The sequence below is a fragment of the Sinohyriopsis cumingii genome, chromosome 1 (assembly GCF_028554795.1).
Source record: "Sinohyriopsis cumingii isolate HCF-2022 chromosome 1, ASM2855479v2, whole genome shotgun sequence".
Taxonomy (NCBI): Eukaryota; Metazoa; Mollusca; class Bivalvia; order Unionida; family Unionidae; genus Sinohyriopsis; species Sinohyriopsis cumingii.
In genome coordinates, this window is record NC_142961.1 from 150190568 (window position 1) to 150215950 (window position 25383).

Sequence of the window (25383 nt, forward strand, 5' to 3'; positions counted from 1 at the left end):
GATAGATGGACAGTCGAGTTTCTAATTATTTCGATTAAGTGGCATCGTCTTAGGCATTGAAAACTGTTTGAACATTTTGGTAAATTTTGCAACCTTAATCACTATTCATCCATAATGGGTGGTCATATCAACATGGGGGCAGGTACTGAAAGACGTCTAATAATGTCTTGTGGTCTTAAATAAAAACAGTGCCATTTTGACATGCAGTATTTTTGCCACACCAGCCATCTTGTTATCGCTGCTTCTCAGGAATAGGTGGTCATATCAACATGGAGTTTTCACTTATAAACTGCTTATGATGTCTAGTTGGTGTTTTCACTTACAAACTGCTTATGATGTCTAGTTGGGGTTTTCACTTAAAAACTGCTTATGATGTCTAGTTGGAGTTTTCACTTACAAACTGCTTATGATGTCTAGTTGGGGTTTTCACTTACAAACTGCTTAAGATGTCTAGTTGGGGTTTTCACTTACAAACTGCTTATGAGGTCTAGTTGGAGTTTTCACTTACAAACTGCTGATGATATCTAGTTGGTGTTTTCACTTACAAACTGCTTATGAAGTCTAGTTGGAGTTTTCACTTGCAAACTGCTTATGATGTCTAGTTGGTGTTTTCACTTACAAACTGCTTATGATGTCTAGTTGGTGTTTTCACTTACAAACTGCTTATGATGTCTAGTTGGTGTTTTCACTTACAAACTGCTTATGATGTCTAGTTGGTGTTAAATGAAAATGGTGCTGATCTTATGCTTACTATGTTCACCATAGCAGTCATCTTGAAAAAATACTGCGTCACTAATCATTCTGAATGGATGGTCATATCAACATTGGGGTTTTTCTTAAGTATAGTTAGTTCTAAATAATATTTATGGTACTGATCTTACATGCATTATAGTTGCAATGGCAGCCATCTTGAAAATATTATCATTTTTAATCCTGAGTATCAAGTAATGTTGACAAAGAGTTTTCACCAGAAGACTTCTTATGATGTTTAGTTGATTTGGAATTTAAAAGATTATGCTTAGAATGCCAATACAGCCTGTTGAAAATCTTATTATCACTGCCTCTTATAAATAGGAAATCATACCAAGATGGGTTTTTTTACTAAAAGACGTTTCTTCAAAAAAATACCAGAATATCCAATATTATATCATTGATCACATCTCCGCATCTTTGAAAAATTCTCAAGAATCCAGACAACTACTAATTATTTCATTTATTGCTGAGTATTTTCTGTCATTTTGAATCTTTAATAAATGTCTACAGTTCATATTTAAAAGTCTTTGTGTTACAACTCTATTGTCTTAAACTAGGTAACTGAAGGAAGCAAAGATCAACAAATTTATTAAATCAATTAATAATTTATTTTTCTAAAGTTACAAAGTGAAAATTTAAAAGGTCTTACAGTATTGTGAATTAAATCACAGAAATTCCTAAATATTCTATCACAAGTCCAAAATTATAGAAGGTTCAGAAAGAATTCCAATAATCCTGAATGTGCTGATGTACGAGTAGTCTTGATGTATCACAGTGCTATAATCCAGAATGTCTTTGAATGAGTCACCATAACGCTAAATTAATGTTTTAGTACAGAAAGTAAATGAGCACTTTGTAATTCCAATGAGAAATTTAAATAATTCCTCTCAAATTATATCTGATCACCTCAAAAAGTGATTCCACAAGCTGATAGTTACATAGGAAAACATAAATCCCCATCTAGTCCCTTATATACAGACTGTCACCTGACCTATGACATAACAAAATGCCCAGGATATTGGTCATTTTTCTGTCAATTTTTAAACAAGTTCTCCTCATGAAAATACCAAAATGGGTACACAAGGTCAGGTCTTGACTTAAATTTATGTAAACATCACAGCAAAACTCCGGTATACAATATAATTTCCAATGGAAAAACCAAGATCCTGAACTCAAAGTCAAGTAAGCATGTTTTTAAAAATGTCTTTAGTCAGGTAGGCCCAAACTCTTACCATCAGTTGTGGACAAAGGTTAAGTACACAATACAAATTGAATATACATAACACTGAATGAAATTTTATCTAGTTTATTACAATAGAAATTGTACAAATAAAGTGCCAGTAATGTCCAGTACTGTTGTATTAAAAGGTTTCAGATAAATGAAGTAACTTACATACATACATATTTTTAAGTTGATAACTGTATTTTTGTTGGGTTTTTAATGCCATATGAGATTGCTTTTTGTTATTTGTCCAATTATATTCATGTTGTTTAGTCCAAGTTAAAATAAAAATTGTAGTATATTTTAGAAGCTATTTAATTCAAAATTGTTGACCACTCTGGTGGCCTAAGTGAACAGAGCATCTGCCTCTGATGTGGTAGGTCACAGGTTCAAACCCTGACGGAGTCATACCAAAGACTTGTAAAAATGGTACTAACAACCGCCTTGCTAAGTGCTCAGCATTAAGAGGTTAGTGTTAGGACTAGTCAGTCAAGTGCCAGGATAATGTGACTGTTATGACGCCCCAGTGCTGGACATCACTATAAACTGCCACACTGCAGACATTGTAGTGATATGACTGAAAAATTGTTTAAGCTATATTAATAAAGCAAATCATGCACACATCATACACATTAGTCATAATTGTATACTTTTGTAATTAATTGTTTCCATATTTCTTTGCATTTAACATCTGCCTAATAGTGAACAGAGTAGACTTCGATTTGCCAGTGCATAATGCATCCATAGATCAATCACATAATGTACACCCATAGTCCAATCACACAATGCACACCCATAGACCAATCATATAATGCACACCCATAGACCAATCACATAATGCACCCATAGACCAATCACATAATGCACACCAATAGACCAATCACATAATGCACCCATAGACCAATCACATGATGAACACCCATAGACCAATCACATAATGCACACCCATAGACCAATCACATAATGCACCCATAGACCAATCATGTAATATGCTGACAGCCACTATTCATCCTACTTGTGATTTAAAGTGTAGAGCCAGTTATACCAGCGCATTATGAGAGAGAGAGAGAGAGTTAGAGAGTTTTTAATCAGCACTGGGCCAGATATTCCAGCACATTATATGAGAGAGAGAGAGATATTTAACTGGGCCAGATATACCATCACATTATGAGAGACAGAGAGAGAGAGAGAGTTTGTTTTAATCAAAACTGGGCCAGAGAGAGAGAGAGAGAGAGAGAGAGATTTAATCAGCACAGGGCCAGATATATCATCACATTATGAGAGAGAGAGATAGAGAGAGTTTGTTGTAATCAGCACTGGGCCAGATATGCCAGCACATTATGAGAGAGAGAGTTTGTTTTAATCAGCGCTGGGCCAGATATACCAGCACATTATGAGAGAGAGAGAGAGAGAGAGAGAGAGAGAGAGAGAGAGAGAGAGAGAGAGAGAGAGTTTTAATCAGCACTGGGCCAGATATACCAGCACATTATGAGAGAGAAAGAGAGAGAGAGAGAGAGAGAGAGTTTTAATCAGCACTGGGCCAGATATACCAGCACACTATGAGAGAGAGAGAGAGAGTTTTAATCAGCACTGGGCCAGATATGCCAGCACATTATGAAAGAGAGAGAGTTTTAATCAGCACTGGGCCAGATATACCAGCACATTATGAGAGAGAGAGAGAGAGAGTTTTAATCAGCACTAGGCCAGATATGCCAGCACATTATGAGAGAGAGAGAGAGAGATGAGAGAGAGAGAGAGAGTTTTAGGCAGCACTGGGCCAGATATGCCAGTACATTATGAGAGAGAGAGAGAGTTTTAATCAGCACTGGGCCAGATATGCCAGCACATTATGAGAGAGAGAGAGAGAGAGAGAGAGAGAGAGAGAGAGAGAGAGAGTTTTAATCAGCACTGGGCCAGATATACCAGCACATTATGAGAGAGAGAGAGAGTTTTAATCAGCACTGGGCCAGATATACCAGCACATTATGAGAGAGAGAGAGAGTTTTAATCAGTACTGGGCCAGATATGCCAGTACATTATGAGAGAGAGAGAGTTTTAATCAGCACTGGGCCAGATATGCCAGCACATTATGAGAGAGAGAGAGTTTTAATCGGCACTGGGCCAGATATACCAGCACATTATGACAGAGAGAGAGAGAGAGTTTTAATCAGCACTGGGCCAGATATGCCAGCACATTATGACAGAGAGAGAGAGAGTTTTAATCAGCACTGGGCCAGATATGCCAGCACATTATGAGAGAGAGAGAGTTTTAATCAGCACTGGGACAGATATACCAGCACATTATGACAGAGAGAGAGAGAGTTTTAATCAGCACTGGGACAGATCAGTTCCGTAATAAGATTATAGAACATATATAGCATTTTGACTTTTTTTCTTCAGGTATTCTTCATACTTAGAAGGAAAAATAGTCAAGTTACATTCCTCCATGTATTCCATCATGGGGCACTGCCAATCTTCTGGTGGTTTGGAGTTAAGATTGTACCAGGTAACACTGCATGCATATTTGCAAAATAATGTGATCTCGCTCTCTCTCTCTCTCTCTCCGGAAGCATATATATCAAAAGATAATATTCAAATGTTAAACATGGTATTATCATCACAATGGTATCAATGCATGCATTATAATTCTGTATTTTTTATATAGATATATTGTATTACTTTCTGAGATGAATTGGTTTTGTTTTCATAGGGAAAATTCTGAATTTAAGCCCAGTGAGAAAGATAAATCTTTATGTTCATTCAAATTTTATTTTATCATATCTATACTTATTGTTGTTGTTGTTGTTGTTTTTGGGTTTTACGCCATTTTTCAGCACAAGACAGGCTATACATGGCGGCCAGTATTAATGGTGGAGGAAGAAACCGGGAAACCCCGGAAAGAACCACCGACCCACGAGAAGCTACTGGCAAGCTTTCTCCCATGTCCACATTGGCCGAGCCCGAGACTCGAACCTACGCAGACAGCGCATATCTATACTTAAGCATACATTGTATTTTTTTAAAATTCTAACAAACAGGATGAGAAATCAGTTAAACATTGCACATTCTTGAAGGTAGTTCTGGAAGAAATATCATTTTGATAAAAACTTTTTTTGTCTGCAAACTATTGACTCTACATTAAATCATATCTCTATTTGTCTTACGTAGGAGGGTTCGGCACTTTTCATACGATGGTGAATGCCTTTGTCCATACAGTAATGTATTTCTATTATGGAGTGTCAGCCTTGGGTCCCAGATATAGAAAGTATCTATGGTGGAAGAGATATATAACCATTTTACAGCTAGTGAGTATGAATCATATTGTATGACCACCAATCATTTCATCATACTGTATATGTAAGTCTTAGTAATTTTGGAACTATTTGAAACAAAGCTTATAAAAGCAGGCAAGTAGTTTATTATAATTTTTTTCAGCTCAAATTTTTCTTTCAGCAATTTTTTGGACACCTAAAATACTGACAGCTATTTATTTCAGAGGGTTTTAATGTTCCAAGTTTTTTAGACTAAATGATTCACTCAGAAGACAGATTTGAAGCCAGCTTTCTACACTGCAATGGTGAAACCATTGATGTAGGATATAGCTTTATACTTAATTTTCCCTATTGTATATACTCACTTATAAGTCAAGTCAAACTGCAAACAACAAAGATCCAGATCAAACGTAGTACAGTATAATGCATCTGCAGATCAGGGTCTGTGTTCTTTGTTCTACTGGTTACTCCTAGCAAAGTGCATAGATTGGTTACTCCTAACAAAGTGCACAGACCCAGATCTGCCGTCACATTATGAAAAAGATTCCACTCGAGCTTGTGGATATTATTTAAGAAATGGAAGAATGTGGAACATGGACAACATCAGAAATGTCTGATTTGATGGTTTGAATATGCAGGGGGATGAGTGTTAAAATATTCATTGTGACCTGGCCAATGTAATTATGCCATGAGGGAAAAATCTAATTCTGTCATGTGACATGCATGTGATATAGTACATTTTACCATGTGCATCAACATAAGCAGTGATGATTACCTTGTCTTTAGCTGTGTACAATTTTTCTATATGCCTTTGTTGATACTCTGTTCATTTAGATTTAGTATCAAACACAAGATGCTATGTGAAAGATCATGTCCAGTATTTATTCTTATATGGATTATCATGACATTTCTACAATGTATCACTATGTCCTAGCTAGAATTTACCCAGACAGTGCATTGCAATTATGTTTAACACATCAAAGATTTATCCAGCACTCATTTTTACCTTAAAAAACACCATGCTGAGTCAATTAACTCAATTTTGGACAAGGTCAAGTCCAACATACAATGTTACATTACAGTAGCATAAAAAGAAACATAATTATTTTTAAAAAATTAACAAACAAACAATGCAAATTAAATATACATAACAAGAGTTACAACAATGGTAAAACAGACATTTGTAACTGTAATGTGTTATTAAAAATAAGATTGAACTGTTCCAATTCAGACTGTTGATTGGCTCAGTACAGAGAGAGAGAGAGAGAGTAATAAAAGTGATACAGAGATAATTGTTTTTTTTTTCTTTTTGTCAGTTAAACTATGTTCTATGTGACAGTTCTAAAATAGGTATTATTCTGTGTGATGCTTTTGACTGGATCAACAATGGACGGTGTCATCATCTATTGAATTTTACCCTTGGAAAAGATATTTGTTAATTTGGAATTGTCCATAGATACAGTCAGATGATATTATTAAATTTATTTACTTTGTCACTAGTGCAGTATATTTATTTTGTAGATTTTTTAAAATGAACTACATAATATTTTTCATTTTAAGAGGGAATTAAAGTGTTATTTTTATCACAAAAGAACCCTGCGTACTCCAGTGGCAACTGGGAATGTTTTGATAATAACGTTTGTTTTGCAAGCAGCTTTTTTATTAGCATATTGCATCTGAGTCCTCTATGAACATATTCAATAAAAGCTGATGGAGAGAGAAGAAATATTGAATAATTATGAAACGAAATCTTATGTATATATGTATGGATGTATGTCTATATGGATGTATGTATGGATGGATGTATGTATCCATGCATGTATGTATGTTTGCAACTCGTTATAAAAGTGTTATTAATCATTATTTTTATTGTTACTGTTATTGAAATATACATTTACTAGTCTTTTCTTTGTTTTCAGACCCAGTTTTTCATTGTCACTCTTCATAACAGCCAGCTACTCTTTGTCCGTTGTGACAATTATCCAGTAATATTTGCCATAGCTATTCAAGGATTTACCAGTAGTGTAGCAGTCCTCTTTCTGAATTTCTATATTAAAACTTACATAACCAATCGGCAACATGGAAAAGTTGAACAGAATGGACTTGCTCAAAATGGACACATCACCCAAAATGGTGAAGTACATTCAAAGATGAAATATCACTAATAAATCCACATCTGTATTTAGTCAGGCAGCACGTATATTCAAAAATGTACAGAAATATATGGCAGTTTGACATATATATCATAGTTACATTACAACCATTAAACACACATTCCATATATGTACACATAAAACAGAATGCTGCGCTGATTATATATGAAAACACCAATATTTCTGGATATAGGCATCTAAAAGACAGCATAAAGGTTGTCAAACACATTGCAAACAAGTGACATGGACTGCATAGCTAAGAATAATAACCAATTTGTTCCTCCACAGCTTAGCTTTAAATTCAGTTTTGTTATGTTTTCAGTGGAGAAGGATCAACATTGGTTTGCCTTTGTAGATTATCAGTCCTCACAAATCTGTGACAACTTTTCTACTGACAAGAACTTCAGTATTCTGTAACAGTTGTCAGTTTTTCTGTTGACAAGAACTATAATATACTGTAACAATTGTCTTTTTTAAATGACAAGAATTATAGTATTCTGTAACAGTTGTCAGTTTTTCTGTTGACAAAAACTATAATATCCTGTAACAATTGTCTTTTTTAAATGACAAGAACTGTAGTATTCTGTAACAGTTGTCAGTTTTTCTATTGACAAGAACTATAGTATTGTCAGATTTTCTATTGACAAGAACTATATATCCTGTAATAATTGTATTTTTCAAATGACAAGAACTATAGTATTCTGTAACAGTTGTCAGTTTTTCTATTGACAAGAACTATAGTATTGTCAGCTTTTCTATTGACAAGAACTATAATATCCTGTAACAAATGTGTTTTTCAAATGACAAAAACTATAGTATTCTGAAACAGTTGTCAGTTTTCTATTGACAAGAACTATAGTATTGTCAGATTTTCTATTGACAAGAACTATATATCCTGTAATAATTGTATTTTTCAAATGACAAGAGCTATAGTATTCTGTAACAGTTGTCAGTTTTTCTATTGACAAGAACTATAGTATTGTCAGCTTTTCTATTGACAAGAACTATAATATCCTGTAACAAATGTGTTTTTCAAATGACAAAAACTATAGTATTCTGAAACAGTTGTCAGTTTTCTATTGACAAGAACTATAGTATTGTCAGCTTTTCTATTGACAAGAACTATAATATCCTGTAACAATTGTGTTTTTCAAATGACAAGAACTATAGTATTGTCAGCTTTTCTATTGACAAGAACTATAGTATTCTGTAACAGTTGTCAGTTTTTCTGTTGACAAGAACTATAATATCCTGTAACAATTGTGTTTTCAAATGACAAGAACTATAGTATTCTGTAACAGTTGTCAGTTTTTCTGTTGACAAGAACTATAGTATTATCAGCTTTTCTATTGACAAGAACTATAATATCCTGTAACAACTGTGTTTTTCAAATGACAAGAACTATAGTATTCTGTTACAGATGTCAGTTTTTCTGTTGACAAGAACTATAATAGTCTGTAACAATTGTGTTTTTCAAATGACAAGAACTATAGTATTCTGTTACAGATGTCAGTTTTTCTATTGACAAGAACTATAATATCCTGTAACAACTGTGTTTTTCAAATGACAAGAACTATAGTATTCTGTTACAGATGTCAGTTTTTCTGTTGACAAGAACTATAATAGTCTGTAACAATTGTGTTTTTCAAATGACAAGAACTATAGTATTCTGTAACAGATGTCAGTTTTTCTGTTGACAAGAACTAAAATAGTCTGTAACAATTGTGTTTTTCAAATGACAAGAACTATAGTATTCTGTAACAGTTGTCAGTTTTTCTATTGACAAGAACTATAGTATTGTCAGCTTTTCTTTAGACAAGTACTGTAGTATTCTGTAACAGATGTCAGTTTTTCTGTTGACAAGAACTAAAGTATTGTGTAACAATTGTCAGCATTTCTATTGACAAGAACTATACTATCCTGTAACAATTGTCAGTTTTTCTATTGACAAGAACTATACTGGTAAGTATTCTTTAACAGACATCAGTGTTCATATGACAAGAACTATAGTATTCTGTAACAGTTGTCAACTTTTCAAATGACAAGAACTGTAGTATTCTGTAACAATTGTCAGCTTTTCTATTGACAAGAACTATAGTATTCTGTAACAATTGTCAGTTTTTCATATGAAAAGAGCTTTAACATCCTGTAGCATTTGTCAGTTTTTCAGATAGGCAAGAACTAGAGTATTCTGCAACAATTGCTTGGTATGCAATTATTTAGTATATATTCAATACCGATATTGTTATTTTCACCATTACAATTTTTGTGTAAATTTGGTTACAAAATATAGACGCAGGCTGTATAAAGGTACTGGTTACAAAACAAACATTTGAGTATTTCCCCTTTATACTGTATAGGAGTTGTTAATGGTTTTGAAAGATAAAAAAGTATCATATCCACTAAAATGTGTCAATAACTCTGCAGAAAATCATTTTTGCTAGCCAAGGTTCCAGTATGTTAACCCTCTCTACACCTTGGTAGATTGAGCAGACATTTCTGTGCTTTGGGTCTATTTCATTGGATGAAGCAGCAAGCCATCACATCCAATCAAATTAAGTTGTTCAAACTTGAACACTATTCCTACATGATTGATTCAAGGGAAGCACACAACTTGAATGGACTCAAACAAACAATTTTCCAGTGCTGGTTGATGTTTGTACAAATACCTTTCACTCAAATACTACTGTAATTGCTTCTTCTCTCTGGTACATATTCACATTTTCAATGTTAAACTTACAAAGTATCCTTTGAAAGTCAATTACCTCTACCATTTTTGGCCAATATACAATATACCACTGTTACACACTATAGGTTAGTTGGCATCACATGCTAAGTAAAACAACTCGTGAAATCCAAAAGATGTCTCTAGGACAAACTGCTAAAATATCTACTTGATCCACCAAGGTGTAGATAAGGTTAACATATCAAAACATTGGCTGGCAAAGATGCAGAAAAATCAAAAGGCTGAAGATTGGTGAGAAAATCATATATTTGTGACGGAGGAAAATGTATGTTGATCTAATAGCAATTTTGTAGCTATAGTAATTTCATAAAGTAATTTTGTAACCATAGCAATTTCATACATGCATGCAGCTTCTGTAGGTACTTATTCATGACTTCATTGTAGGATCAGAGTTGCCTATACATTTTTCTGTAGTCCTGTGGTGATAATAGAATTACATCTTTTTGTAAAAAAAAATGCAGATATGGAAATTATTGAAACAAAATACAATTGAAACTTGACCCTCTCAATGACCATTGGTGTATTGAAACACAGTCTGAATTTATAGGTTTTTTTGCCGACATCACCAATGTAGGGATCATAATTTAGAAGAATTCCACACCCATTTCTGTGGCAATAATTTAATGTGTCCTTTTTTCATCGTTCTTTTTTGTTGTACCAGAGGTATTTGCAGTAATATATTTATCTTGTGAGTTTTCCTCTATTTTAACAAAAACATAGGTAGACATTTTTTAATATTGCCTATATTTCATCCATCTTGTCCTTAGTTTTTGCCGTGACCCTAACAATATGACATACATACATGTACTTGCTTATAAGTCAAGTCCAACTGCAAACTGCACAGACCCACTTCTGCCATCACATAATGCGCCAGCAGATCTGGGTCTGTGCAGTTTGTTAGGAGCAATCAGTAGAACAAACAGGATAGACCCTGATCTGGAAGCACATTATGCTATGGAAAATCAGGATCTTTGTTGTTAGCAGTTTGAATCAACTTACACGCAAGTATGTACAGTATGTCTTGCACATGAGTTCAGCAGGATAATATGAGATCAAAGGTGTTTATTTGTATTGCTTGTATATTACACAAACTATACATTCCGTTTATTTTATTGGTGGAAAACTATTTGCTGTTAACCATTTTTTCATTGAATTATCACATATATTTCTTGAGGCATTATGCTATAGTTGCAGTTAACCCCTTAGATAATTAGAGAATGTTCTGCCCACTAATTTGCATAACTATTTCTTTAAGAGTCTCCTTACAACAAATTACGTGTTTAACTTTACGCATTTGGTGAAAATGTCATGAGAATAGGATGATAACTGTGAAGACTTTGTTATAAATTATTATTTTATATAATGCAAGCTGCATTTTATTCAGGTATTCCTGTTGACTTCTGTCCAGCCACTTGACCAATTCAGCAAAGGTAAACATTAACACCTTGCTTGGTGATTAGACTGGTCAGTGGGCCATTGATTCCTTTATTGACATTCAAGTTTTTTCCCCATTTTCTGAAGGGGTTACCTTGCCATGGTAGTTATTTTGAAAATGCATAGTGAAAACATTAGATATCTATTCATCTTTGGATGATGATTTGTGATGAAAACTAAAGCACTGCTACACGGTTCTGTTTTATATAAATCAACAATTATTTATTAATTCTTCGAATACTTTGCATTAAGTTTAAGTTTTTTGAAGTGCTCATTCAGCATTATACTGTATAATGAAATACCTACCATGAGGAGGCCATCCATTGTTAGAAAGGGGGATAACTTATACAAGACACAAATACGGAACATCAGCACACAAAACTTATTTGACAGCTGTTGTGCTCACCTGAGATAACAGGTCATAATTTGCCATTTGTATGAGTCGTAATGCAATAAACTATATATCCATGATATCTTTGTTATCTTTTTGAAAGTAGAACGATGTGTACCAACAAAGAATTCTTTAGTTCATTTTCTTTTTCTCCTGTAACCTTGATTGCTAACTTCCATACTTTCAGTCAAAATCAGTCAAAAGATTTAAATCGTATAAAGTAATCAAACAAGCAAATAATCGAACTGACCTTAGAGCGGAATCCATTTTCCACTCGTCAAGGTTCAGATATATTAAACAGACCAAAACCTTGGGTAGAAACACTGTGGGCAATCAAGAAACACACAGTATAACTATCAGTGGTACATGTGAGAGAAAGAGCAAAGAATAGTAAAGAATAAATATTACTTTCCCAATGTGTCTGAATGAGAACATACTCTCGACTTAAAAAATGTAAAATGAAACCAGTATGACCACTGGTACAGTAATAATGTTTTCTATTATATCAGTACATTTATATCTTATATTGCACAGATGCATCTCGCTTGTTGGGATTTACACGTTTTCACATGAGTCTGTATTTCTCATATTGTTTCTGTATTTTTGTATTTACAACATTTTTGGGCACAATGTTTATTAAGTGTGGTATTAAATAAAAACTATATGTATGCATGAGAATTCTACATTTTTAAAGAGGTAAATGAATTATTCATCATACATAAACTGTATAAAATTCATACAACTTACAAGATCCACTTGACTCGATGGAAATCCTGTAAATATATGTAACTGATTTTAAAACGTAGCGTTCAGGCTCTATGGTCTTAAAGTAAGTAATAGAAAAGAGTGAAAACCTACAGGTTTTGTAAAATTCAGCAAATAATTCATTTCCCTAAAAATACTATGTGAAAATTTAAAAAGAACTTACAGTATTGTAAATTAAATCCCAAATAGTCCTGACAGTTTTAATACAACTCTACAAGTATGGAGTATTCTTAATTAATTAGGCTGGTGTTCTAAATGACTTGGTAAACTTTAATCAAAATATGTAACTAATATAAAATCAAAATCTGTCTTGACTTATAGTTTAATAATTTAATTACCATATACATGCAGTATTTAATTACTAAAACTCTGCGAATTGCAAATACAATTGTTGAGTTGATATGAAGCAGATCGCATGAGAAAGATGCATAATCAGAGCACACGAATTAAATTAAATAGAAACATGTTGTACTCACTATTAATAAGTTAGGTGAATTCAAAGGCAACATTAAAAAATGAAATTATTTGCGTTAATTAAAGTATAAACATCGTAATTTATAACGCTATCTAACTATAACAAAACGTACCTATTGAAACAAACGATCGTTTACTGGTATGAGTAGTGAAAGGGGTCACCCTAGCGACAATGGGAATTAGCATTACAGAGACCCCTGGGTCACTCTAGCGACAATGGAAATTTAACATGGAGAAAAATCGTGGGTCACTCTAGCGACAAGGGGAATTAACATGGGAAAAAACCCTGGGTCACTCTAGCGACAAGGGAAATTGAACATGGGATTTTTTTTTTTTAAATTTTTTTTAAAAAAAATTTTTAAAAAAGGGGTAGGCAATTCAAAGACTATCTCTTTTCGAGAAATATGGCTGGCCCTGAAAAGGGCCTTTGGGTTTTATGTTAATCTATTCATTAACATAAATGGCACCGCATTGGTCTTCTTCTTGTTCTTAGGCTACGTCTCACTGTTGGTCCGTACATCAGCACTCTTTTTAGGCATCCTTGTCTTTCAACGTAGATCCTACGTATCCACAGGCTGGTGTTTGTCCTGTGGACAACGGTCCACTTCGATCGGACATACATGAGCAAGTCTGTCCGAAACATCATGGAAGACACAAGGGTGGATGACTCAACTGTAGTCCACATCTTGAAGCGACGAGAACAGGTGAATCAATGCAGTCAACGGCGCTTATTTATAGGTACAGGTAGGATTGAAACGGATTGAGTTCATTCACCAATCCAAACACGCGTTACAAAATTCAGCCAGCCGCATCCAATCCGAAGAGAGCAGTCTGTGACGTCACGTAGTCAATATAGATCTGCTAGCGCTTGTGTGCAGTCAATCTATGCGACAGTCATTCAACATGACGGAAACTCAGAAAACGATCCATTGGGGTGCACCAGCAGGGGAGACTGCCCAAGGGAACTCGGACTTACTTTCAGAAGAGGTGAATTGGGATTTTGTGGATTTTCTCTCTTCGCAAGAATTTGTTCCGGAACCTGCGTTACCTTCTTCATTACCGCAAGTGGAAAATTTTAGACAGAGACAGAAAGAAGAATTGGAGAAATTTATACAACGACAAAAGGAAGCGGAACAAGCTTTTCTCCTACAGCAACAGCAACAAGAAGAAGAGGTAAGAAAAAAACAACAGCAGCAACAGCAAGAAGAAGTAGCAGCAAAGAAACAAGAGGGTGAAAATCAAACGGTCACGGTACTGTTGGACATTTTAGTGGAGTTAAGAAGTCTGAAACAAATGTATCAGACTTCTTTATCACGACCGAAGAGAATACGACCTTCCCGAGCCAAACACGTTAACCCTGTGACTAAGCCTACCGTACCACCCTTAGTGATTTCAACCCAATCATTATCATCATCATCATCAACATTACGCAGTCCAGAAGTAGGCCTTGGCCGTGGCAAAGGCATAAGGCAGTTAAAGCTGATTGCTTAAACTCACCCCTACACCATTAAAAAAAAGGCCCTTTTCAGGGCCACCCACATTTCTCGAAAAGAAATACAATTTCAATTTGCCAATAACTCAAAAAAAAAAAAAAAAAAAAACCCACCCATGTTACCCTTATAGTACGTGTCTGTGTATGAGTGCGTGAGTGTAGCTTCTTATTTTAAAATCACAACTCAAAGACTCTTACCTTATATCATTCATTTATTCTTTTCTCCATTTTTTACAATCCAATTCACAATTCACAACACAACACTTTAATCAAAAGTTCATTGATTTCTCCTTGTTTAGCCTCTCTGTTTTTTTGAATTTCTTCACCGTTACACTCTTTTCCTCTTCTTCTTTCTCCTCGCTTTCTTCCCTTCTTCTTTTCTTCTCGTGTTTCTTTGCCTCATTTAAATAGAATTGTCTTTTTTCTTCCTCTGAAGAATCCCTCTCTTCTTCTGAAGAATTCCTCTTTTCTTCTGACTCCTCTTGTTTCTTTTTGGGGCAATCTGGAGACCAATGTCCTTTTTCTTTACAATAATAACAGGTATCTTGACTTTTATCCCCTGTTTTTTTTCTTTTTTGACGGTCTGGACACTCTGAAGACCAATGCCCTTTCTTCTGACAGATATAGCAAGTATCTTGACTTTTATCTCTAAAGGAAGGAGAGTAGTCCGTAGGCTGGTCTGAAGAGAATTTTCTAATGACCCCTCGCAAAGCTCTGACGAAACGTTCCATCTGGTTAGTCTCTTCCATCGTTGTGCTCGGCTTGAGAGTGAAATGAATAGTGAAAGGACAAGACACACACCCTTTTTATATACGCTGGTCTGCTATGACTATAAAGTAGTTTATGGTGTTTGAACTTGAGTCATTTGACTTTTTGCTTTCAAGATGAAACGATCCCATTCATTCGAGAAGAAAGAAGAAGAAAGTAAGAGGCAGAAACGTGATCTATCGCCTCGTACCAGGGCTGAAATCTTGGCACAAATTCATGCCAGTGATTTTGAAGAGGACATGAGTGAACCAGAATCCGAACCCTCTAAACCAAGTTCATCACCCTTAGTCAACCCTGAAAAGTATTATTCCATTCGAGAGACGGAAAAGCGCTCCTCTAGAAAATTTAGAACTACGGCTTACAAATACACGGTGAAGTTTAAAGATTTCAAGGCTGAAGTGCCGTTAGAGAAAGCAGAAGTGTTCATCACCGAGGTGTGGGATTCTTTGCTCACTGCACTCAAGCGACAATGTCAACCCAAAGAAGACGATCGCTTGAGACTTTCCATACAACACGACGGTTTGAAATCCCCTGTTTGGATCGAGTTTAGCACCCCTGCAGAATTGACTGCTTCCAAAGTCATGGACAAGATTCAACACGTACAACAATCTAATGATCAGTTTGACATCACCGATGGTAAAGCCACACTGGACATGACCCACGTCTCTCCTCCTCAAGGGACAGGACGCAAAAAGATGTTATTGGTGGACGACCTTCGCAACACCAAAACAAGTCTCGTCCGAATTCACAACCCTCAAGACCAGATGTGTTTAGCCCGTGCCATCGTGGTGGGACGAACCTATGCCAACAAGAACGACACGGTAGAATGGAAAAGAACCTGGAAAACTATTCAACGTTCCGACCGAGCCAAACAACGAAATGAAGCAGAACTCCTGTTACAACAAGCCGGACTGTCCAAAGACACACCCTGCGGCATTCCCGAGATGCAAAAATTGCAAGATGCCCTAGCTCCACGCTACACCTTGAAAGTGCACCCTCAAGAAGTGCGCGGACCTCTGTTGTTTCGAGGCCAAGACTTTAAGGACGGAAAATACATTCATGTCTATTATCACGATGAACATTTCGATACCATTACCAGTATCACTGGATTCCTGCGATATGTTTATTATTGTGAGAAATGTGACTATGGTTATAATAATCGAGAGCAACACAAACATTGTGGATGGAAATGCTCAGGATGTTTGGCCTCTCCACCCTGTCTGAGCGAAGAACCAGTGCCTTGTTCCACTTGTCTGCGCACGTTTGTCAGCCCTACCTGTTACCAACAACATTTGAAGACGCAAGGTTCACAGAAGAAATGCGCTTGTCAACTGCTGAGATTGTGCCCTACGTGTGGACAAGGCATACGTACCAATAATACCAAGGCACACGTATGTTCAGGAAAGAAAAAATGTCACATTTGTCACCACATCGTGGACTTGGAACACGAATGTTACGTGCAGAAATACCAACCCCCACCAGAGAAAGAGGACGGTCACAAGAAGAAAGGCAATTTCATCTTTTTCGATTTCGAATGCATGCAAGAAACCGGCATTCACATTCCTAATTTCTGTGTGGCTCATCGAGCGTGCGAGAAGTGCATTCAAGAACCTATCTTCAGTCATTGCCCTCACTGCAGCAAGATTCCCGGAGGGCGTGAAAAAATCTTTCGGGGACCAAACACGTTAGCCGATTTTGCCCAATGGGTCTTAGACCCCGTCGACAAGACGTGGAGCCAAGAGGACATCGAACGTTACGGAGATTGTCATCGTCATGCCACGGTGATGGCTCACAATTTCTCCGGATACGATGGACAGTTTCTTCTCAGATACTATACGGAACAAGGCACCGAGCGTCCTAAAGTGACTTTGAACGGAGCCAAAATCATTTTCATGCAAGTGGGACAAGTACAGTTTAAAGATTCGATGAGTTACTTGGCCATGCCTTTGAGTCGAATGCCTAAAACGTTTGGAATGACAGAAATCGCTAAAGGGTACTTTCCACACTTTTTCAATACGGAAGCCAATCAACACGCCGTTCTACCCCATTTGCCTGAGGCTCACTATTACGACCCCGACAACATGCGTACCGAACAACGAGAAGCTTTCTACGCTTGGTACCAGGCTCACGCCTCGGACCCTTTCGACTTTCAGGAAGAAATGCTAAAGTATTGTCGTTCCGACGTGGACATTTTACGGCGTTGCTGTGGAAAATTTCGAGAACTGTTCATGGAACACGGAGGGGTGGATCCTTTGAAAGAAGCTTGCACCATTGCCAAAGCGTGTTCCTTAGTGTATCGACAACGATTCATGCCTGAAAAGACCGTGGCTGTCATCAGTCCTCAAACGACCCACTTTGTCAAACGTCAATACTCGGTCAAAGCCCTACGTTGGTTACATTACTTGTGCGACAAGGAAGACAAGTGGATTCAGCATGCCCGCAACGGAGGGGGCGAAAAGACCATCGGAACGTATTCGGTCGATGGCTGGGACTTAGAAAACCCCAAGATCGTGTACGAGTTTAACGGTTGCTTATTTCACGGATGTCCCGTCTGTTACCCTGACCGTGGCACTAAAAATCAGTTTTTGCAACGAACCATGGAAGACTTGTACCAGGACACTTGTCAGCGACGCCTAAAGTTAGAACAGCAAGGATACCAAGTGGTGGAAATGTGGGAACACGAGTACGATTACCGTATGAAAACCGATCCCGAGTTTAAACGCCTCGTGGAAAGTTACCAGTTCATGGACCCGCTGAACCCGAGGGATAGTTTGTACGGAGGAAGGACCAATGCCACCTGTTTGCTGTACCAAGCCGACGAAGAGAAAGGAGAAGAAATCAAATACTTGGACGTGTGTTCGCTGTATCCCTACGTGTGCAAATATTGTCGCTTTCCCGTAGGGCACCCGCAATTGCTGACGGAACACATCGACCTGAAAAACATTCGACAATACGAAGGCTTGATCAAGTGTAAAGTTTTGCCTCCCACGAACCTATACCATCCCGTCTTACCTCACCATTGTCAAGGCAAATTGATGTTTCCCTTGTGCCGTACTTGTGCCGAAACGTGCAACCAAGATCAGCCTTGTAAGCACAGCCAGGAAGAACGGGCCTTGACGGGAACCTGGGTCAGCGTAGAATTGTTCAAAGCTCTGGACATGGGATACCAACTGTTAGAAGTGTACGAAATTTGCCACTTTCCCAAGACACAACAGTATCGCAAGGGTGATCCCAGTCAGAAAGGCATTTTCGCAGACTACGTGGATGCCTTTTTGAAACTGAAGCAAGAAGCCAGCGGCTATCCTTCCTGGTGTCACACTCCCGAAGACCAAATACAATTCAAAGAGAAATACTACGAACAAGAAGGCATCACTTTAGACCACATTGAGAAAAACGAAGGCAGGCGATCGTTTGCCAAAGTGATGTTAAATTGCTTGTGGGGTAAAATGGCACAACGACCGTGTTTACCCAAGACGGAATATTTGACAGAACCTTCCCGCTACTTCCAGATGATTCACGACAAAACCAAATACATGAAACACGTGGACGTCGTTCGAGAGAATTTGATCTTGGTCAATTACGAAGAAGATCTGGACTTTGTGCAAGACGACCCTTTTGGAAATGTCATCATTGCGGCTTACGTGACAGCCCATGCTCGCTTAAAATTGTACGAAGCTTTAGAACTGTTAGAAGAACGCGTCCTGTACTTTGACACGGACAGTTGCATTTACATCCATCACCCGATTCAACATCACCCTAACATCGAAGGAGACCGTTTAGGAGCCTGGACAGACGAGCATCCCGACGACAAGATTCTAAGTTTCGTCAGTGGCGGTCCCAAAAATTACGGCTACGAATACCGTGACAAACAAGGAGAAGTGCACACGACGTGCAAAGTGAAAGGACTGACTCTGAATTATCGTACCAGTCGAGTGGTCAACTTTGGGGTATTGAAAGAAGCCTTGCAATCGGGAGAGGATGGAAACTTTAAAGTGACCACTCACCAACCGAACAAGATCGTACGTTTACCCACTCACCACATCGTCAGTCGACCTTTGGAAAAAGTTTATCAAATCGTGTACCAGAAGCGAGTTCGACTTCCCAATCATTTCACCTTACCGTATGGACACGTTGGTATAAAACATTGGTTTTAAGAGGATAGCCACCCACCAGAAAGATGACTTCGCCACAGCAAGAATCGAGTGAGAAACCCGATGAGAACTCCAAGTTCAAACCCTACCATTTTCAAGTCTTCTTACCTGACTATTGTGATTGTGCCCGTCGATTGGACACGTTTCAGAAATGGCCTACGGATAGGGAAGGATTACCTTCTTCGCATGTTTTAGCTAGAACAGGATTTGTCTACTTGGGACCTGAGTCAGGATTGGGATACGAGGTACAGTGTTTCGCTTGCGGACTGAAGTTACGAATGGATCTATGTATCTATAAAGATTCAGCTATTCTGGAACATACTCGATGGTCTCCTCACTGCCCTTACCTTTCTATGGCCTTTCCACCCATTACACTACGGTACAATGTTGACGGTACCTTAGAGACGGTACCTTCCGAAACAAGACATAAAAAACGTAAAAAAGGAAAGATGTACAAGCTGGAGACTGCATTGAGACTAGTATAAAAAGGGGGCTATGGTCAAGATCGATAGTTCATTGTGACTACCAAGACCGAGCGAACAAGATGAATACTTTGAAAGAGACATCGTTCCAGTTTGGGGATTGTAAAAAAGCTGTATCTTTCTCTAGTGTGACTAATACTGGATGGATAAGACCCAGACATTGCGACGGAAAATGTCCGGAAGGAAACTGCGATTGTCCATGTGGTTACCATTGTAATTGCGTAACGGAGTTTGCAGACGAGTGCGATTGTGAGCCTTGCGATGGGACCGATGCTGTACCTTGTGACCTGAGCGATGCCGTAAAGCATCATGGGAACTTTAGTGCCCCTACCCCTGTCATGGAAAGTGATGCTGTGCGTGTCAAAAGCGATGCTGCTCGTCCTCTTGGACATTTTACTGGGTTTCGTTTTAAAGGGGAATGTCGACCTTCACGTTTACCTCCCTACGGATGTCATCCAGCCCTGAGCAAACTCCTACCCATTTCACTCAACCCTCATCGAAACGAACCTGTGAAAGACGAATATTCGTTTCCTGTGCGTTCGTCGGAATACTGCGACTTTGAAAATCGTCTTCAATCGTTCAAAGGAAAATGGCCAAAGTATCTGGGAGGACCGACCCCCGAAGAATTAGCCAGAGCCGGATTTTTCTACTTGGGCGAAGGAGATAAAGTCAAGTGCTTCAGTTGCAGTGTGTCACTTCACCACTGGGAACCGCAAGATTCGGCCTACGTTGAACATGCTCGATGGTCACCGAATTGTCATTACTTACCTTTAGTGGGACCGAGACATTGAAGTAATTTCTTACCATAATAATCTGTTCATGGATACTTTACAAGAGAACATTCGTGCTTTGCCTGTGGAGTTGAGAGAACGCATTTACCGAGAGCTGGTCAAAATACAAGTGAAACGTAAAGAACAATTGCATCCGTTACGTCACCGGTGTTTGAACCACTGGTACCTGAAGGCTATACAAGGACTGATTGAGTTGAAAGTGTTCCATTGGACAGACATTGATCAACGACCTCCTGGTTATAAAAAGGAATGGTTTGGTATTGACGATTCTATCTACTACATTGTAAACGTACTGCATCGAATTCCAGAGGAAGAGTTAACGAATTACCAACATCTTGAACACAATGTCAACTTGGTGAAAGAGGAAACTTCTGAACGAATTGTAATGTGTAGATTAGTGACTCAACGATTTAAATTCGACACTGAAGTGAAACCATGTTTGTGCAAAGAGTACATTTCTTGTGTCAGACCAAAGAGGATTTAGTATGACCTATTCATGGATACTTTACAAGAGAACATTCGTGCTTTGCCTGTGGAGTTGAGAGAACGCATTTACCGAGACCTGGTCAAAATACAAGTGAAACGTAAAGAACAATTGCATCCGTTACGTCACCAGATCTTTAACCACTGGTACCTGAAGGGTATAAGAGAACTGATTCGTCAGAAATTGTTTCAGTGGTCAGACCTTGTTCAATACTTCCAGGCCCCCGATGATTTACGTGTTGATCATTTTGGTTACTTTGAGATTCACCTAGAGCAACCCATTGAGGAAGACGAGGTAAAGGATTACCAACATATTTTACGTGGAATCTACTTAGCGGAAGAGGAAACTTCTAATCGAACTCTGACGTTTCGGTTACAGTATGCAAGATTTACATTCCCCACTGGAAAACGAACATCACTGGCTAGAAAGTACGTGTATTCTTTTCGAAACAAAGAGACTATAAAAACAGGCAGTTATGCCACGACTTATGTCGTATGTCATCCAACAGATTCCGTGGAAGGAACTCAATGACCATATTCAAACCGTGGATCATTACCATCGATTATTACAAGAACTTTATCCATTCAATTTGGGACGACAAGTGGTGTGTGTCTTAGTGACTTGTTTTCTGGGATTTCGTTTACCAGCCGATTCTTTGTGGACTCTTTACGATCAGTACTTACCACCTCCATGGCCTTAAATGGTCACGAAAAACTCCTTTTGCTCAAAGCCTTGCGATTTCATCTGGATACTTCTCGACCTCAACAGGAAAAAAAGATTCGTCAACTTTTAGCGACCCAAGACGTGTATGACGATGTGTGTGTAGCTTGTGACTTACACCCTCATTGGACAGATGTTCGTGACTGGAAAAAGGGGGGTTTTGAGGCTTGGACCCAAGAAGTGGCCCAGTATGCACAAGAGTTGTTCAAGGAAAAAAGTTACTTTTCAACCTGTGTTAGTGACGGTGCCAGAAGAACCCGTCACCGAGAACAACCACTCGCTTCAGGACAGGACTGTCATGGACATGCCTGAAAGGTCATTCCAGGAGGACACTTGTGTGACAATACCTCATGTAGAGACTGTAAGAACATTACACACTGTCCCTAGGACATCTTGGTTAACCAAACCATGTTGTACAGACACTTGTTTATATTCCACTTTGATCGCTTTGCTGTGTTTTATATTCCTGTACATCACTATTTGGGTTGTATGTATTTTTGTCTTTCGTGTTCATATTTGAAACATTCAATAAACGTGTTCTGAAAAAGTATATAAACTCTTGTCTTGTTTGTTTTTCGTGTCACAAGTGACATTTCTCACACCATGGCTACCTCTGCTGTCTCTGCTCCCTCTTCCTCTACTGTCAAAGTCATCGACGAACACTTAGATCGTGCCAGTTGGGAGGCTTTGTATCTTCGCCATCCCTTTAACATGCTCATTGCTGGACCTAGCGGTTCAGGCAAAACCGAATTCGTCAAACGTTTGATCGAACATAAACATCATTTGATCGATCGGCCCCCTCAACGAATCGTGTGGTGTTACAAAGAGTGGCAATCGGCGTACAGCCTCTTGCGAGAAAGTCAAGGCGATTCCATCGTGTTTGTGGAAGGCATTCCTAAAGAAGACGACGGCATCGTCTCTGACTCCCGTCTAACCCATTTGGTCATTTTTGACGACATGTTAGGAGAAGACGAAGAAGAAATTAAATTGTGGTTTACGCGCAAAGGGCATCACCGTAATGCCAGTGTCGTTTACATCACCCAAAATTTGTTTCAACAAAGTAAAGCCCATCGCACCATCAGTCTCAATGCGCATTACGTGGTTTTGTTTAAAAGCCCTCGAGATAAATCGCAAGTGCAAGTCTTAGCCAAACAGTTAGGAACGCCTTGGCTGACTCAGGCGTACGACGATGCCACTCAAACGCCACACGCCTATTTACTCGTCGATTTGAAACCTACGACTCCCGAGGATTTGCGATTTCGTACCCACTTGTTTCACCACTGGTGCCAAGACGGAGGGCCTGTCCTGTACACGTCTCCGTCCTCGACTTCATTTCACTCCTCCCATGAAAAAAATCTATAAAAACCTCAGACCCTTTTTCGTCTGTCTCACACAGTGTGAACATGACGTCCCTTCAGTCGCATCTTCCCGTCAAATTGATTCGTGCCTTGTATGGCATCAGCCGAGAAAAAGATCCACAAACACGAGCTCGTGTCTTAGAAGCTAGTCTCAAAGAAGTCTTACGATGGTTCACGGTGACGGCACGTCAAATACTCCAAGGAATCATTCAGATTCCTCATCAAACCCAACGCTTTTTCGATCGAAACAAAGTCGCTTTGGTCCAACTGGCCGATCCCCGCATCGACACTCAAACCAAAAAACAAATCATTTTGAAACCTGGAGGGAGCGGTACTCTAGGAGGGGTCATCATTCGCTCACTCTTAAGATGGGATCCTAATGCCCCCAAAGTTATCCCCAAGACAAAAGTCCAACGAAGCCCCAAGAAGAAAAAGAAAAAGACCAAGTCCCCAAGAAGAATAACTTCTCCAGTGGCAGGACCCTCCTCTTACCAGACATCACCACCATCACCCCGGAAAAAGAAAAGAAGCCCCCAGAAAAAGAAACAGAGAAAAAGTCCCCAGAAAAAGAAAAGTCCACAGAAGAAGAAAACTAGTCGCAAGAGAGGCACTTCGGCCAGGACGCAACCTTACACTCGCAAGCCACGACCTGCCACAGCGGTGACTGCGTCTCCGGCAGCCTCACGTTTGTCCACTTCTCCGTTGATGTCACCAGGAACTGAAGAGTACTTGGAGACGTTGATCACACCAAGAACTTCTCCGTTGATGACCCCCAAAAGAACTTCCCCAGTGGCAGGACCTTCCCATTTAGCGGCAGTGGCTGCTGCTCACAAAGTACCTTCTCCCAAAATCAAAGTCCAAGAAAGATCGGGCATGTTACAAAGTTTACTGGATTTGTCCAAACAAGAACTGGCTCGATTTAGTCCGTTACGTACCCCTGCACGACGTGTCATGCCTGTCCTCAAACTGATAAAACGTAAAGACAATCAATGGCGACGCGTTCCAGTATAAAAAGGCCTGTGACCGAGTAGGGTATCAGTGTTTTTAGGTGCTCCTAAAGACTCAAAGATGTCACCCTCCAGAAAACCCCAAGGAAAGAAAAGGAAAGGACTGCCACCACGTTTAGCCAAACATGGGGACCTGTTATCTGTCCTGTCCAAAGCTTCTCCACCCCTACGAAAAAAACTCATTCAAACGGCCTCCAAAGAGGTCATCGATACCGTGTGCGAATGTTGTTTGAACGTTTTGAAAGGCACGATCCCTTTGTCCAAACACCAGAAACAATGCTTAGGCAAACATCGTCACGTTCTTCGGAAAATGGTTCAAAAGAAAATTCCCATTCGTCAAAAAAAGAAGATGTTGGTCCAACGTGGAGGCATTTTACCTCTCTTGTTAGGCCCCATACTGAAAGGAGTCTTGGGAACCATGTTGGGAGGACTGATGGGAGCAAGATAAAAAGGCCTTCGGAAGTCCCAAGATCTCAGAATTCACCCCTGACAACCCCATGGAAGGACGAAAACTAGCTTTAGTGCCTTACAAACGATGGATGGAATACCATCGGTGGCAAGAACAACGCACCCCGCATTTACCTCCCAATCCCAATTTGAGCGAGATGTCCCAGTTACAACACGAATTGCAATCCTTGCTGGATCGCCAAGATTTGTCCGAAACAGAAAAATCGCAAAAGTACGGTCAACTCTTGCAACGACTGCAACTCTTTCACCAGAAAGCTTTAGACGAAACAGCTTTACCCACTTTGAAAGATTTTAAGACCTTGATGAAAAGTCCAGCACCATCACCAGTACCAGTACCAGTACCAGTACCACCAGTACCCGTGACCAAGACAGAAAAAGGAAAAGAAGAAGAAGAAGGGTTTCAAACTCCACCAGAAAAAGTACGCAAGTTAACAACACCACCTACTTCCAGA

At 38.7% G+C, this 25383-nt stretch overlaps 1 protein-coding gene across 2 annotated transcripts in view; it reads left to right on the forward strand.

Moving 5' to 3' along the window:
• The window catches only part of LOC149808143 (very long chain fatty acid elongase 7-like), a 40400-nt gene extending 28349 nt beyond the window's left edge, over positions 1 to 12051 (forward strand). The window contains exons 5-8 of one of the 2 annotated variants that reach the window (XR_016424080.1): positions 4376 to 4481; positions 5144 to 5280; positions 7167 to 8235; positions 8354 to 12051. Coding sequence is in view for 1 of the 2 variants with exons in the window: in XM_089973828.1 (XP_089829954.1) it covers positions 4376 to 4481; positions 5144 to 5280; positions 7167 to 7412 (489 nt within the window). In the remaining variant the exon portion in view is untranslated. Of the gene's footprint in view, positions 1 to 4375; positions 4482 to 5143; positions 5281 to 7166 lie in introns of both variants that reach the window. The other variant, XM_089973828.1, reaches the window with a different exon arrangement.
• The last annotated feature ends 13332 nt before the right edge of the window (positions 12052 to 25383 follow it).